At 46.2% G+C, this 17,256-nt stretch overlaps 1 protein-coding gene across 5 annotated transcripts in view; it reads left to right on the plus strand.

Annotated features, from left to right (window-relative positions):
* Positions 1 to 17,256, plus strand: part of cep350 (centrosomal protein 350) — a 190,560-nt gene that overhangs the window by 110,063 nt on the left and 63,241 nt on the right. For 4 of the 5 annotated variants that reach the window (XM_070887454.1, XM_070887458.1, XM_070887459.1 and 1 more), the window contains 6 exons: positions 3,519 to 3,650; positions 5,824 to 5,990; positions 6,803 to 6,925; positions 8,947 to 9,116; positions 11,188 to 11,384; positions 13,300 to 13,487. In XM_070887454.1, coding sequence (XP_070743555.1) covers positions 3,519 to 3,650; positions 5,824 to 5,990; positions 6,803 to 6,925; positions 8,947 to 9,116; positions 11,188 to 11,384; positions 13,300 to 13,487 — 977 coding nt within the window. The remainder of the gene's footprint in view (positions 1 to 3,518; positions 3,651 to 5,823; positions 5,991 to 6,802; positions 6,926 to 8,946; positions 9,117 to 11,187; positions 11,385 to 13,299; positions 13,488 to 17,256) is intronic. The other variant, XM_070887457.1, reaches the window with a different exon arrangement.

Genomic DNA, 17,256 nt, shown 5'->3' on the forward strand with positions numbered 1-17,256 from the left:
TGCTGGGAGATTTGTTTGGTGTTATCATTGGTGGACATAAACGCCTGTGCTATCGCAATGGCCTTACTGAGGGTCGGTGTCTCTACAGTCAAAAGTTTTCATAGGATGGTCTCTTGGCCAATGCCCAGTACAAAAAAGTCTGAGCATTTGCTCCAGGTAGCCATCAAACTCACATTGTCCTGCAAAAATCGCCTTAGCTTGGCAACGTAGCTCGCCACTTCCTGACCTTCAGATCACTGGCACCTGTAGAACTGATACCTTGCCATCAGCACGCTCTCCCTCGGGTTACGATGTTCCTGAACCAGTGTACACAGCTCCTCATACGACTTATCTCTGGGTTTCACCGGAGCCAGAAGATTCTTCATGAGGCTGTAGGTCGGTGCCCCGCAGACTGTGAGGAGGACTGCTCTCCTTTTTACAGCGCTTCCTTCTCTGTCCAGCTCGTTGGCTACAAAGTATTGGTCTGGCCGTTCGACATAGGCTTCGCAGTCCTCACCCTCCAAGAACTTCTCCAGGGTGCCCACAGTTTGCTGTATCTTTGCGTTGGATTCTTATTCTCGTCGCCAGTTATTGTGTTCTTAACACAGATGAGGCTGCACACAGGGAGGTTGAAGTAACAGTGACCTCAGTCTTTAATAAGACACTCGAGTGAGGAACAGGCCTTAGGGGCCGGCTTATATACAGTGCTCCCAAGGGATGCTGGGATCCCTTGGGACTTCAGGGGATGAGCTCCCTGGTGGCGGAACATGGGAGTGCATGCTTTATAGATACACAACAGGGTTGATCAAGGAGGAGTGTTTTGAGGACGTGAAGAGTTGGTCAGGTTTAAGGAGGGAATTCGCGAGACTGGGGCCTAGACTACTGAAGGCACGGCTGCCAATGGTAGGGTGAAGAGTGCACATGAACCGAGTCAGAGGAACCGAGATTTCTGGGGGTAGGTTGTAGGGCTGGTGGAGGTTACAGAGATAGGGAGGGGGAGGCCTTGCTGGAATTTGAACACAATAAGAATTTTAAAAATGAGACGTGGGTGGGGGTGGGACCAGGAACCAATCTGGGTCAGCAAACACAGGGATGATGGGTGAACGGGTCTTGGATTAGTAAACCTGGAAGGTGAGAGGGGGTTTGTGTCTTTTTAAGAGACAGTTCAGATAAAGCCCATGTGCCCCAGTTTGCTATGTCTTATGGGACAAGCATCGTAATCATGCCAATCCCTGCTTTTGGTATTCAGTTGCAAGTTCTTGCTTACGCCTGTTTTAGTAGCTTGAAAATAACTACAGAATAGCTTATTTTTGAGAACTTCTGCATGAGCCGACTACTCCAGAGGTTTGGTTGGACTCTCATCTTCCATTCCCCGTAAATTGCAGCTTATCCAAAACTGATGCCTGTACCCTAACTTGCACCAAGTCGTCTTCACCCTGTGCTCACTGACCTACATCGGCTCACAGTCCACCAATGCCTCGAATTTAAAATTCTCATCCTTGTGTTCAAATCCTTGCAAGGCATCTAACCTCCCTATCTCTAACCTCCTCAAGCCCTCCAACCCTCCAACTGTTATTTCCAATTCTGGCCTCTTGTACATCCCTGTTTCCCTTCGTCCCACCATTGGTGGTCGTGACTTCAGCTGCCTGGGCCATAAGCTCTGGAATTTGCTCCTTAAAGCTCTTTGCCTTTAAGGCACCCATTAAAATCTACCTCTTCTGTTAGCTGTCCTTGTGTGGCTTAGGTGTCAAGCTTTGTCCAGTAGCGCTCCTGTGAAGTGACGTGGGATATTTTACTATGTTAATAAATGTAAGTTGGTGAGTCAGTTTTTCTCAGTGTGAGTGTTCTTAACTCTGAATGAGAAGGTTGTGGGTTCAAGCCCCGCACCATGACTTGAGCACATTGAAACGTATAAAATTCTGACTGGGTTGGATAGACTGGATGCGGGGAGGATGTTTCCACTGGCTGGGAAGTCAAGAACAAGGGGTCACAGTCTCAGGATACGGGGTAGGAAATTTAAGACTGAGATGAGGAGAAAGGTTTCCACTCAAAGGGTGGTGAACCTGTGGAATTCTCTACCACAGAAGGCTGTGGAGGCCAAGTCACTGAATATATTTAAGAAGGAGATAGCTAGATTTCTAGATACAAAAGGCATCAAGGGGTATGGGGAAAAAGTGGGAATATGGTGTTGAGATGGAGGATCAGCCATGATCATATTGCATGGCGGTGCAGACTTGAATGGCCTACTACTGCTCCTATTTTCTATGTTTCTATAATCTAGGCTGACCATCCAGTGCAGTATTAAAGAGGGAGTGCTGTGTTACCAGAGGTGCCACCTTCTGGTGAGACATTAAAACGAGGCCCTGTCTATCTGTTCAGGTGGACAGAATAGATGCCGTGTTACTATTTGAAGAGCAGCAAGGGAGTGCTGCCGGTATACTGACCAATGTGCATCCCTCAACCAAAATAGAGAGCTGTTTTTTGGTGGGATCTTGCTGTGCACAAAATAGCTGTCCTGTTTCCTACTTGGCAATAGTGTTGACACTTCAAATGTACTTTATTGGCTGTGAAGCGCTTTGGGACATCCTGAAGATGTGAAAGGCGCAATGAAAGTTGTATCTTTTTGTGCTTCAGAACATTCTCAGCCGTGGAAAACACAGTGCCAAACTCCCTCTAATTAGCGTTGCATTCTCGATCTCAATCGTCGAACCCATAAGGATGGTTGATGCTCTGTGGGGCTAAATTTGAGGGAGCTTTGTAGCATTCACGTGTCCAATAAAGGACATTGGATAATGAAGATAAATGCAGACTGCAACCTTTTTTTAGTCGTGCTGTGGATGTGGGAGACACTGTCTAGGATCCTTTTATTGCCACCCACAGATCGGCAGAATTATTGAATTCGGTTTCACAACTTAACATAAGGACAGAGGAACAGGAGTAGAATATTCAGCCCTTTGGCAATTCAGTAGATCATGGCTGATCTGTACCTCAACCCCATTTACCTGCCTTTGCTTTATATCCCTCAATACTCTTCCATAACAAAAATCAATCAATCTCAGCCTTGAAAGCTCCAGTTGACCCCCAGCATCCACAGCCTTTTGGAAAGAGAGTTTCAAATTTCTACTATTTGTGTGGGAAAAAGTGCTTCCTGATTCCACTTCTAAACGGTCTGGCTCTAATTTTACCGTCTTCCCATGATGGCATTTGTCCTCATGATCTCCAATACCGTAGCACTCGGTTACTGTGCCCCTCTATGGCATTGGCTGGAGGAGCGGGAGAGGCTTCACATTTTGATTGTAAAACAAAGCACGTAATATTGAGACTTGTGTCGCATGATGCAACTTGACAGCAAGGTCAAAGCAGTGTGTTTATTGGACCAAAAGTCAATTCCACATTGTATTTTGATAATTCAAGGTCTGTCTGATGCGCTGTGTCTGCTGCACTGCCTAAGGTATCTATGGTATCAATTGCTGGTGATTGGGTTCAATTGGTGCAGCAATAGTGGATGTAAAGTCTTCTCTTTTGTTTATTTATGTTAGGCGCATGCAGAGAGTCTGCAGCAGTTTGCACAGACACGCCAAGAGATGTTGCAAGAGTCCACCAATAAAATGATGACGCAACAGGTGGAGGCCGCTCGGCTGACTGCGGACACAGCACGTCAGATCAAAGAGGTACACACAACGTTGTTTTATCCTTCCCCAATCTACAACAACAATAACTTGTATGTATGTAGCGCCTTTAACGTAATAAATTTGATACCGAGCCACATAAGAAGAAATTACAGCAGATGACCAAAAGCTTAGTCAAAGAGGTAGGTTTTAAGGAGCGTCTTGATGGAGGATAGAGAGGTTTAGGCAGGGAGTTCAAGAGCTTGGGGCCTCGGCAACAGAAGGCATGGCCACCAATGGTTGTGCGATTATAATCAGGGATGCTCAGGAGGGCAGAATTAGAGGGGTGGGGGGTGCGGTTGTGGGGCTGGAGGAGATTAGAGATATGGGAGGGGGTGAGTCCATGGAGGAATTTGTAAATAAGGATGAGAGTTTTGAAATCCAAGCTGAAAACACGGTATTCCAATACAGGGTATTTTAAAGGGTTCACTCACTTGTGAGTATTACATTGGCTGAGCTGTTACAACAACAACAACTTGCATTTATATCGCGCCTTTAACGTAGTAAAACATTCACTGGAGCATCATCAAACACCTAGCCACATAGATTTATTAGGGCAGGTGACCAAAAGCTTGGTCAAAGAGGTAGGTTTTAAGGAGCATCTTAAAAGAAGAGAGAGAGAGAGGTGGAGAGGTTTAGGGAGGTAATTCCAGAGCGTAGGGCCCAGGCAGCTGAAGGCACGGCTGCCAGTGGTGGAGCAATGAAAATCGGGGATGCGCAAGAGGCCAGAACTGGAGGAACGTGGAATTCTCGGGGGGGGGGGGGGGGGGTGTTGGGGAAGGGAGGGGTTGTAGGACTGGAGGAGGTTACAGAGATAGGGAGGGAGATGAGGCCATGGAGGGATTTTAACACTAGGATGAGAATTTTTAAATTTGAGGCGTTGCCAGACCGGGAGCCAATGTAGATCAGCGAGTATGGGGGTGATGGGTGAATAGGACTTAGTGCAAATCAGGATATGAACAGCAGAGTTTTAGATGAGCTGAAGTGTTTGGAGGAAGTTGGGAGGCCAGCCAGGAGAGCATTGGAACAGTCGAGTCTGGAGGTACCAAAAGCATGGATGAGGCTTTCAGCAGCCGGTGGGTTGAGGCGATATTAAGAAGGTGGCAATTTACTGAAAGAACCTTTTTTAAAAAATATCTGCTCATTGGTTGTGGGCATCGCTGGCAGGCCCAGAGTGCGAAGTGCACAAGAGCTGTGTGAGTAGAACCCCATTTCTTCTCCTTGTGGGGAATAGCCCTCCCATGACGGTGCACTGGGATTGGCAGATCAGTCGGGGTGTAAACCCATCATTTTCACTGTTCACACTTTAGGCCCCCAGTGCATTGTTCCTATCTTGCTGCCCTTTGGACAAAGGCTAACTTAAAATGCAACCAACAAGCTTAATATCCCAGTGATCAGACATTTGAACTTTTAACATCAGATGCTTGAATTTAACTGCGCCTTTACTGTTGACTATTTCTGAGGGGAGGTGAGGAGCATTGTTTTACGCAGCGAGTTATGATCTAGAATGCACTGCCTGAAAGGGTGGTGGAAGCGGACTCGATAGTCATTTTCAAAAGGGAATTGGATAAATACTTTAAAAGGAAAAAATTGCAGGGCTACGTGGAAAGAACATAAGAAATAGGAGCAGGAGTAGGCCATATGGCCTCTCAAGCCTGCTCCGCCATTTAATGCGATCATGGCTGATCTGATCATGGACTTGGGTCCACTTCCCTGCCCGCTCCCCATAACCTCTTATTCCCTTATCGATTAAGAAACTGTCTATCTCTGACTTAAATTTATTCAATGACCCAGCTTCCACAACTCTCTGAGGCAGCGAATTCCACAGATTTACAACCCTCAGAGAAGAAATTCCTCCTCATCTCAGTTTTAAATGGCGGCCCGTTATTCTAAGATTGTGACCCCTAGTTCTAGTCCCCCCCATCAGTGGAAACATCCTCTCTGCAGCCACCTTGTCAAGTTCCCTCATAATCTTATATGTTTCGATAAGATCACACCTCATTCAAGAGTAGGGGAGTGGGACTGATTGGATCGGTCTTTCAAAGGGCCCACACAGGCACGATAGGCTGAATGGCTTTCTTCTGTGCTGTGTGATATTCTGTGATTTCAAAAAACAAAACTGGAGGTCCAAGTTTCATCCTAATCTGTGCTATACTGATAGGTTCTTTCTGTGTAGATGACGGAGTTGGCGTGCGTGCAGATTGTGGCGGGGTCCCCGACTGTCATGGCCACGAACCTATCTCGAGCAGGGGCTGCTGCACCGATGACTGTGCTGTTGGACCAACAGAGGCAGCAGCATTCGGACTTCATGAAGCAGCTGCGAGCCAGGGCTGAACCTGACAGGTAAGGTTCCAACACTGCCATGCTCATCGTTAAGATCAAGCCTCTCTAGTTTAATAATCTGGGAGGGGGGGGCTTGTGCTGATTGCTCTGAGTTTGGACATTGTGTCGACGACTGCCGTGTGTCGTCATGAAAATGGTCGAGCCTCCTGCCTTGTGTTTCTGTCCTGAACTAAATAGGAAGGATTGAGAGGTGTGCTCAGTTAGGTTACTGCTCTCTTGCTTCTAGGACCTTGCTTCTTAAATGAGTTACTGATGTCCCGTGCCACCTGTAAATGAATACGGCAATCTCAACCTAGTTGTCAATGACTGGGTCTGTAGCAAAATGCTACGTGATTTGGTACAAGTTGGGACGAAACTGGAAAACACCACTGTGGTGAGAGTGATCATTGGCATGTCTGAATAATCACTGGGGCAAGGAAGAGTGAGGGGAAAGGAAGCAGGAGTCTTGATGGCTGCAAGCTAAAGTTCCCAAAAAGAAATAAAAGTTATTTCACAGAAGGTGTTTATAATGCTTGCCTGCATGTCTCCTTGTGCAAGACCCGGTCTAAAGGGGTTCTAAAGAACAGGATCGATAGCTGAAGTCAGCTAACGCAATCTGTACAAGGGATCAAAACAGGGACCTTCTGGCCTGCATAGCCCAGTACTACACCACATGATCACTTTACCCACTGAACCTATGGGGGAGGGGGCCCACTGAAGTGGCTTTTGCTGGAGAAAAACTGCACAAACTTTTTTTTGAACCGTGGCTGGAAGAGATTGAATTAAAGGACTCGATGGAGATGAACTGACCAGTTATTTTCTTTGTCTGTTAGCAGAAAAAGTGAGAGCAGCCCAACATCTGGTCCTGTCGAGAAACTGCCCGATTCTAAAATTCACTACTCTGCTTCATTGGACAGCCTGTCTGAGTCGTCCAGATACAAACATCCTGATCGAAGGTGTGATTTTTATATTTACAGTAACTGCTTTTACTATGTGTAAATTGACTTCTGGGCAGAAGTCCGCATCTCCACTTTCTTTAAGACCATCCTTAAATCCCACCTCTTTGACCAAGGTTTTGGTTACCCCTCCAAATATTTCCTCCTTTGGCTCGATGTCAATTTGTGTTTGATTACACTTGTGTGAAACTCTTTGTGGTGCTTTCCTATGTTAAAGGTGCTATATAAATTGAAGGATGATACCAGGAAAACGAGGAAGTACCTAACCGGAAAGGATGAACAGGCTTGGCTCTCTTTTCTCTTGAAAAGAGGAGGCTGAGGGGTGACCTGATAGAAGTCTTTATAATTATGAAAGGTTTTGGTAGAGTGGATACAGTGAGGGTGTTTCCACTATGGGGAAGAGCAAAACTAGAGTCCATTAACCTATAAGATAGTCATCGAGAAATCCAATAGGGAATTCAGAAGAAACTTCTTTACCCAGAGTGGTGAGAATGTGGGACTTGCTACCACAGGGAGTGGTTGCAGTGAATAGTATCAATGTATTTTAGGGGAGGCTAGATCAACATTAAATGAGCCCTTTTTATAGCAATGGTGAGGTAATGGTTGAATTGATGAAACATATTCGGGTATGGGAGGTTGTTTTTAGAATGGGTCACTGGGAGGGATTTGGTCAATGGGAAGGTCCCAGTCGCAGCTGTGGCAAGGGAATGGCCACTTGAAGCTCTCTGCTCTATGTAAGGTAGTACATTATGGTCGGGAGAATTAGGAGGCTACATACTCCTTGGAAAATAAGTTTCTAAATGGGGTAGTGGAACAGAGGGATCCAGGGGTGCAGTCGCTAAAAGTAAGCGATGCAGGTTAATAAGGCCATTTAAAAAACACAGCACTGGGGGTCATTTCTACAGGACCTTGGTTAGACCACACGGAGTACTGTGAACAGTTCTGGTCTTCATATTATAAAAAGGATTTAGAGGCACAGGAGAAGTTGCAAAAAATATTTACTAAAATTATACTAAAACTCAAATCAGGAAAGATTGAACAGGCTGGAGCTCTTTTCTCCAGAAAAGGGACTGAGGAGTGACCTGCTAGAAGTCTTTATAATCATGAAAGGATTCGGTAGGATAGACTTAGAGAAGATATTTCTACTTGCGGGCAATACCAGAACCAGACGTCATAAATATAAGATGGTCGCCACTAAATCCAATGGGGAATTCAGGAGAAACTTCTTCACCCAGTGAGTGGTGAGAATGTGGAACTTGCGATCACAGGCAGTAATTGAGCAAGTAGCACAGATGCATTTAAGGGGAATCAACACATCAGGAGGAAAGGAATGGAAGTATATGTTGATGGGGTTAGGTTAAAGAAGGTGGGAGGAGACTCGTGTGGAGCACAAACACATTCGTAGACCTGTTGGGCCGAATGGCTTGTTTCTGTGCTGTAAATACTGTGGGCAAAAATTGCAGTTGGAGGCTTCCCGCGGGCGGATGCCTCCGACCAAAATGTTTTTAATGAACATGCCTGGTGGTCCAGGAGGAACGTAGACTTGTTGCGTATTGCAGGGTATGGGCCCACGTATTCCAAGAGCGTATGCATATATGTGGGCCTGGCCCACCAATCACAATGTAGTATTCTCTCATTCATAGTAATGGGAGCTCATAAAAATGTTTTAATAGTGTTAAACATAAACTTGCCTTCATGGGCAGGGTTTTTAACATAAAAAATAAGTAATAACATTTATTTTTTCTATCTTTTAAAACTCTTACGCGGGTAAAAGCAGGCCTTACACCTGCTTTTACCAGGCGTAAGAGTTTGAAGGACATTCTTTGGGCAAGGGTTGGGCAAATAGCTTCTCCCGGGGATGCGTTGGCTCTGAAGAAATTTGGACAGATCGGAAGTGCCGGGTTTATGCGCATGTGCATCGCTCAGGATCTCTACAGGTGCGTGCGCACATCGTATGTGCCCGTTGAGACCCTGATTTTTGGCCCTATGTAACTACGCTAATCCTTGTATCCCTTTCGTAGCAGTGGCAGCAGTCGGCAAGACAGCCCGTCCTTAACCTCTTCTGAGAAAAGAGCGGAGAGCAGAGCCTCCTGCCAGGAGAAGGGCGATAGCTCTATTGAAGAGGAGGTGCACACGGCAGCTGATGACTCGATCCGCAGCGACAGTGTGCCTTCATTACCCGATGAAAAAGGTGAGCTCCATAACCAGAAATGAGCATTCCTCTTCTCTCCCTCCACTCAGCACATGGATTCAATGGGGGAACACTTCAGTTCGATGATCAGAATCAAGAAAGTCCATTATTGCCCCATTTGTGTCCCTTCACCATCCAAAGTAAACAAAACACACAACTACTTGTGGATCAAATTCTAACCACCTACACTGGCACTGGTTTAGTTCGGATCCCATGACTCAGCCACCTGTGTTTATACTAGTAAATCCAGCTCCCTTTTCCCGGGTCAACGGTTCTGTTGGGAATGGGAAGTCAGATTTGATGGTGAAAACGCAGAGCCAGTTCACAGATGCCGGTCTCCCGGATTCCAAGCTAAATGAGCACAAATAGTTATAGGAGATCTGTTCTTGTCAAATTTCCCTTTTTCCTTCATAGTTGCTGGGTCAGAAACCTGAGATTCACTAACTGACATCATTGTGGCAGCACCTTCACCACATGGACTACAGTGAAAGGAGAAGGCCCATCACGGCCACCTCGGGATACAGTGGAATGGGCAATAAAGGCATGCCCTGCTAAAGTCACCCACATCTGAAAAACAAATAGAAATAATTAACGTCAGTGCCATTAGTTGTGTGGTATCGTGTGACCCATTTCGTCACCCACTTTCATCATTGAAGGGCCAGGCACTTGCATACAAGTGTGCAAGAGCAAGAAGGTGCAACGTTCACCCAATCCGCTGCAGGAGTTGTGTAATGTTGCAAAGAAGATTTGGATTTATATAGCGCCTTTCACGTCTCGAAGTGCTTTGCAGCCAATGAAGTACAGGGGCGAAGGGGACGATCAATGCAGTTTTACACTTGGCCTTCCCCTGACATTGGAATCTTCCCTTCCTCTGTCGTTCAGCAATTCAGTAACTTCCCCCTCCCCCACCTCATGCCCATGCCACCCAATCACTTGTGTCCAAGAAGTCACAGGTACCTAAGCAGTTGCGAGACATTTGTGTCAGATGACTGTGGATTAACGTGCCAGTGCCAGTGCTGGCAACTGATTGATCGAGTCCACAATCCCGTGATGAAAGCTCAGGTCCTGGCGAGGTGGAAGTGAAAGCATTTCCATTTCCCACAGCGGCCTCACTTACTGAGTGACTTTCTGGGGAGATTGACCATCTAGAATCGTTTAGTGCCTATCCACCAGGACCTCGTTTTATCCTGACACCAAATACTTCAGTTTCACACATTGTAACAGTGACTACACTCCAAAAGTACTTCATTGGCTATAAAGTGCTTTGAGACGTCCAGTGCTCGTGAAAGGTGCTATATAAATCCTCGGCTCCCGCCCCCGTCGGTCCCTTGGCCCCCCCCACTCCTTCTTTCCATACTTGCAATTGTAGATTTATTGTTTTAACTCTTTACTCTGCAAGGTAATCAGAGGCAAGATCAACCAAGGCTTTCATCGTTTCTTGGACTCATTATTTTTTATTAACAATCATATACAAGTTTTACAGATAGAAATTCATACGACCTTTACGTCAGAATTGCAACTCAAAACTCCGAATGACCAATTCTTCTGTTTCAGGAGACTGAGAACTTGATTAATTCTCCAACATCCTTCGTGGTCCTCTAGCCGGCCTCTGGTCTGTCTGTCTTCACTTTAGAATGGCTGCCCTTGTACCATTCTTTCTGCCAAACAGAGCCTTCAGTAACTTTCCTCTCTTACTTTCCCATGGCTACAGAAGCAGCACCTGGTGTTTACGATGGTTTCCCACAGTTTCTGTATATAATGCTCTTTTGAAGTGCCTTGGGACGTTTTCCTACATTGAAGGCGCTAGATAAATGCAGGTTGTTGTAACATTCCAGACAGTCTGAATAATACTTTTCAGTTTGGCCAACCTTCCCAGCATGTTGCCTTGAACAGTTTAACTGTTTCATTAGTACTTTAACCAAGCTCAGATCCTTGAGCAAGTCATTATTCTAGGTTTTCGAGCCTATCCTTTTAACTTTCTTACAACTGGTATTGCAAAGTCTGAAATCCTTCACTGTTCTTGGCCTATTATTTTCCTTTGCCCTTTGTACACCTTGTGCTGTCTCTGCAGACTCTGCCTCCGTTGCCACCGAGTACTCCCTGAAGTTTGACGAGTCGATGACGGAAGACGAGATCGAAGAGAAATCCTTCCGCTCCCTGCTGCCGTCAGAGAGCCACCGCCGCTTCAACATGGAGAGGAAGCGCAGCCGGCAGGACGATTCGGACGAGGACACGGCCCGGGACCAGTCGGCCTTGTCAGCTGTCAAAGTGAGTTCATGTACGGGTGTGCCGAGAACCGAGGAAGCATGACAATCACTGGAATCTGAGTCCAGCCCTGTACTTGGGGTCTGGTGTGACAGTTATCAACAGTACGCTACGCTAACTTGGGCTAAAAGGGTTAAATTATGAGGCAGGTTGCATCAGCTAGGCTTGTATTCCCTCCAATATAGAAGATTAAGGGGTGATCTGATTGAAGTGTCACAATGATTAAAAGTTGATAGGGTAGATCGTGTGGGAGTCCAGAAAAAGGGGGCATAACCTTAAAATTAGAGCTAGGATGTTCAGGGGTGTTGGCAGGAAGCACTTCTTCGCACAAAGGGTAGTGGAAGTTTGGGACACTCTCCCTCAAAAAAAACTGTTGGGCTTCAGTTGGAAGTTTCAAAACTGAGATTGGTATATTTTTGTTCAGCAAGGGTATTGAGGGATACAGAACCAAGGCGGGTAGATGGAGTTAAGATACAGATCAGCCGTGATTTAATTGAATGGCGGAACAAGCTGAAGGGGATGATGGCTTCCTTCTGTTCCTATCTTTCTAAATTCTCTGGCTAAGGGAGGCACAGTAGCAAGGCTGTGTGGGAAGCCCAGGTATTCAGTGTGGATGCATCATGCCATCCACTTGCTGCCCTCCCCATCTCCAAGCATCACGACCTTGTCTAGCCACTGGGTTCAGATGTTGGGTGGGGGGGTGGAGGAGGAGCTTAAATCGTCCTCCCGTGCAGGTGCCATCCATCTTGTCCCACTTTTCTTCTCGTCGTTAACCTACAATGCATCGTAAAGAACTGTAGTGAATTCTAAAACTTTTAACCAGTCAAAGGCAGCACATGTCCACCTGACGTGGAGAACAAGATATCCCCAGTAAATAAGAATCTTTGTCTTCACTCTGTGGTAACTCGATCAGAAAGGTGAACAATCTGCTTAAAATGTTACTTCTCTTCAGCAATCTGGGGTTGCCCACAAGGCACTTTCACAAAAACAGAAGTGAAATACTGGAAATCTGAAATAAAAACAGAAAATGCTGGGAACACTCAGCAGCCATCTTCCCTGTAAGCTGCACAGGGGTCCCTCACAGCTGGCTTTTCAACAGAAAAACTGCACGTACATGGTATTTTCAATGGGCCATGAGCCAGAAAAGAAATTATCATAGAATCATAGAAATTTACAGCATGAAAGGAGGCCATTTCGGCCCATCGTGTCAGCGCCGGCCAACAACGCTATCCAGTCTAATCCCACTTTCCAGCTCTGGGTCCGTAGCCCTGTAGGTTACGGCACTTCAAGTGCACATCCAAGTACTTTTTAAAATGTGGTGAGGGTTTCTGCCTCTACCACCCTTTCAGGCAGTGAGTTCCAGACCCCCACCACCCTCTGGGTGAAGACATTTCCCCTCAAATCCCCACTAAACCTCTGACCAATTACTTTAAATCTATGCCCCCTGGTTGTTGACCCCTCTGCTAAGGGAAATGGGTCCGTCCTATATGGAGCAATGCTCAGCAGATCAGGCAGCATCTGTGGAGAGAGAAACCATTCCCCTCCACCCCTGGAAAAAAAGCTACTTTCCACCCAGTTGTCAATTTGCTTGTTTGCCATTTTTCAGAGTCTGACTGAAGAAGGTTCATGTGATGTACCTTGCAGGCCTTGAAGAGGCTGTACATTTTGGTAAAATGATGTAGTGACTGCCAGCACTCACTGAACCTGATAAACAGAGGGCCATTTTGGAAAGTTTGCACATGATGCAGTGTGTGTCGGGCATGACTGATGGTAGCGGCAGCCACTTTAGTTGGTGCTGTTGCCTACACTTGGTCTTCAGTGTTGTTGAATGAAAGGGGCAGTCCTTGCATACATCAGTGGGGGAAGCAGCTCACTTCACTTGGTCTGATATTTGTGTCTCTCCCTTTCTGCTGTTCAGCATGATCTGAGCATGCCCTTCTCCGGGGGGCAGGACAGTTTCTCCAAATTCACCATGGAGATGGTGCGACAGTACATGAAGGAGGAGGAGATGCGTGCCCAGCACCAGGTGTCGCTCCTCAAGCTGCGAGAACGAGCCCTGAAGGAAAAGACTAAAGCTGAACTGGCCTGGCTGGAACATCAGAAGAAGTGAGTAGCTGACTTGTGCAGTGATGTGAAACCCAATGGTCTTTCGACATTGCAGTGTATGCTATGTGGGTAAGCAGATACTTCCATCAATGCAACTTGAGGTGGGTTGGGAGAGGGGGTGCGGGGAGAGTGCCTGGAAGCTATTTTTCATCGCCCAATATGATGGGTCTGTTAAAACATATGGATCGCACCATGTTTCCTCTCATCACTATGTCACTATCATGGATTTAGGATAGAATGAAAGAACATAAGAATTAGGAGCAGGAGGAGGCCATTCGGCCCCTTGAGCCTGCTCCACCATTCAATGAGATCATGGCTGATCTACCTCAACTTCACTTTCCTGCACTGTCCCCATATCCCTTGATTCCCTTAGTATCCAAAAATCTATCGATCTCCAGAATATACTCAAGAACTGAGCCTCCACAGCCCTCTGGGGTGAAGGATTCCAGAGATTCACCACCCTCTGAATGAAGTGGTTTCTCCTCATCTCAGTCCTAAATGGCCGACCCCTTATTCTGAGACTGTGACCCTTGGTTCTAGACTCCCCAGGGGAAACATCCTCCCTGCATCTACCCTGTCAAGCCCTGCAAGAATTTTGTATGTTTCAATGTGATCACCTCTCATTCTTCTAAACACTAGAGAATATAGGCTTAGTCTACTCAATCTCTCCTCATAGGACAATCCCCCCATCCCAGGAATCCGTAATATGGAAAAATGGTGTAATCTTGGTTGAAAAAAAGTTAGTTCTCGGAATGTGGGCCTTGCTGGCAAAGGCGGTTTTTATTGCCCGTTCCTCGTTCCTCCTCCCTACCATGTGGGAACTCAGGGACACTTCCGGTGTCCCTGATGACTACGTGTGCGGGAAGTGCATTCGCCTCCAGCTCCTGACGGAATTGGAGCTGAGGGTGGATTCACTCTGGAGCATCCACGATGCTGAGAATGATGTGAGTAGCACGTGTAGTGAGTTGGTCTTACCGCAGGTGAAGGGTCCACAGCCAGCTAGGGAATGGAAGACCAGCAGGAAGAGCAGTGCAAGGAAGGTCGTACAGAGGTCCCCTGCGGTCATCCCCCTGCAAAACAGATACACCGCTTTGAGTACTGTTGAGGGGGATGACTCATCAGCGGAGGGCAGCAACAGCCAAGTTCATGGCACCGTGGCTGGCTCTGTTGCACAGGAGGGCAGGAAAAAGAATGGGAGAGCGATAGTGATAGGGGATTCAATTGTAAGGGGAATAGATAGGCGTTTCTGCGGCCCCAACCGAGACTCCAGGATGGTATGTTGCCTCCCTGGTGCAAGGGTCAAGGATGTCTCGGAGCGGCTGCAGGACATTCTGAAAAGGGAGGGTGAACAGCCAGTTGTCGTGGTGCACATTGGTACCAACGACATAGGTTTTAAAAAAAGGGATGAGGTCCTACAAGACGAATTTAAGGAGCTAGAAGCTGAATTAAAAAGTAGGACCTCAAAATTAATAATCCTGGGATTGCTACCAGTGCCACGTGCTAGTCAGAGTAGGAATCGCAGGATAGCGCAGATGAATACGTGGCTTGAGCAGTGGTGCAGCATGGAGGGATTCAAATTCCTGGGACATTGGAACCGATTCTGGGGGAGGTGGGACCAGTACAAATCGGATGGTCTGCACCTCGGCAGGACCGGAACCAATGTCCTCGGGGGAGTGTTTGCTAGTGCTGTTGGGGAGGAGTTAAACTAATATGGCAGGGTGATGGGAATCAATGCAGGGAGACAGAGGGAAACAAAATGGAGACAGAAGCAAAAGACAGAAAGGTGGAGGGCAGAGAAACCCAAGGCAAAAAACAAAAAGGGCCACTGTACAGCAAAATTCTAAAGGGTCAAAGTGTAATAAAAAGGCAAGCATGAAAGCTCGGTGCCTCAATGCAAGGAGTATTCGGAACACAGGAGAGTGCTCTGAGCTCGTTAGAATGGGTGAGAGCTCAGATGAACAGGATCCCAAGAAAGAATGCAAAAGGCAGGAGGCAACAGAGCAGAGTAGCACTGGGGTAAGTGTAAACCACAAGGTGATGGGAAGGGACAATATGTATGAATATAAAGGGGCTGCAGGATGGGTCAAAACTAGTATTAAAACACTCTACCTAAACGCACGCAGCATTCGAAATAAAGTAAATGAGTTGACGGCACAAATCATTACAAATGGGTATGATTTGGTGGCCATTACAGAAACGTGGTTGCAGGGTGGCCAAGACTGGGAATTAAACATACAGGGGTATCTGACAATTTGGAAAGAGAGACAAGAAGGGAAAGGAGGTGGGGTAGCTCTGTTAATAAAGGATGATATCAGGGCAGTTGTGAGAGATGATATTGGCTCTAATGAACAAAATGTTGAATCATTGTGGGTGGAGATTAGAGATAGTAAGGGGAAAAAGTCACTGCTGGGCGTAGTTTATCGGCCCCCAAATAATAACTTCACGGTGGGGCGGACAATAATCAAGGGAATAATGAAGGCATGTGATAAAAGAACGATGGGGGATTTTAACCTACATATCGATTGGTCAAATGAAATTGCACGGGGTAGCCTGGAGGAGGAATTCATAGAATGCATACGGGATTGTTTCTTAGAACAGTATGTTACAGAACCTACAAGGGAGCAAGCTATCTTAGATCTGGTCCTGTGTAATGAGACGGGAATAATAAACGATCTCCTAGTAAAAGATCCTCGCGGAATGAGTGATCACAGTATGGTTGAGTTTGTAATACAGATTGAGGGTGAGGAAGTAGTGTCTCAAAGGAGTCTACTATGCTTAAACAAGGGACTACAGTGGGATGAGGGCAGAGTTGGCTAAAGTAGACTGGGAACACAGACTAAACGGTGGCACAATTGAGGAACAGTGGAGGACTTTTAAGGAGCTCTTTCATAGTGCGCAACAAAAATATATTCCAGTGAAAAAGAAGGGCGGTAAGAGAAGGGATAACCAGCCGTGGATAACCAAGGAAATAAAGGAGAGTATCAAATTAAAAACCAATGCGTATAAGGTGGCCAAGGTTAGCGGGAAACTAGAAAATGGGGAAAATTTGAAACGACAGCAAAGAATGACTAAGAAAGCAATAAAGAAAGGAAAGATAGATTACGAAAGTAAACTTGCGCAAAACATAAAAACAGATAGTAAAAGCTTTTACCGATATATAAAATGGAAGAGAGTGACTAAAGTAAATGTTGGTACCTTAGAAGATGAGAAGGGGGATTTAATAATGGGAAATGTGGAAATGGCTGAGACCTTAAACAATTATTTTGCTTCGGTCTTCACAGTGGAAGACACAAAAACCATGCCAAAAATTGCTGGTCACGGGAATGTGGGAAGGGAGGACCTTGAGACAATCCCTATCACTAAGGAGGTAGTGCTGGACAGGCTAATGGGACTCAAGGTAGACAAGTCCCCTGGTCCTGATGAAATGCATCCCAGGGTATTAAAAGAGATGGCAGAAGTTATAGCAGATGCATTCGTTATAATCTACCAAAATTCTCTGGACTCTGGGGAGGTACCAGCGGATTGGAAAGCAGCTAATGTAACGCCTCTGTTTAAAAAAGGGGGCAGACAAAAGACAGGTAACTATAGGCCGGTTAGTTTAACATCTGTAGTGGGGAAAATGCTTGAAGCTATCATTAAGGAAGAAATAGCGGGACATCTAGATAGGAATAGTGCAATCAAGCAGACACAACATGGATTCATGAAGGGGAAATCATGTTTAACTAATTTACTGGAATTCTTTGAGGATATAACGAGCATGGTGGATAGA

Source organism: Pristiophorus japonicus, chromosome 8, assembly GCF_044704955.1.
Source record: "Pristiophorus japonicus isolate sPriJap1 chromosome 8, sPriJap1.hap1, whole genome shotgun sequence".
In the NCBI taxonomy this organism is placed as follows: domain Eukaryota; kingdom Metazoa; phylum Chordata; class Chondrichthyes; family Pristiophoridae; genus Pristiophorus; species Pristiophorus japonicus.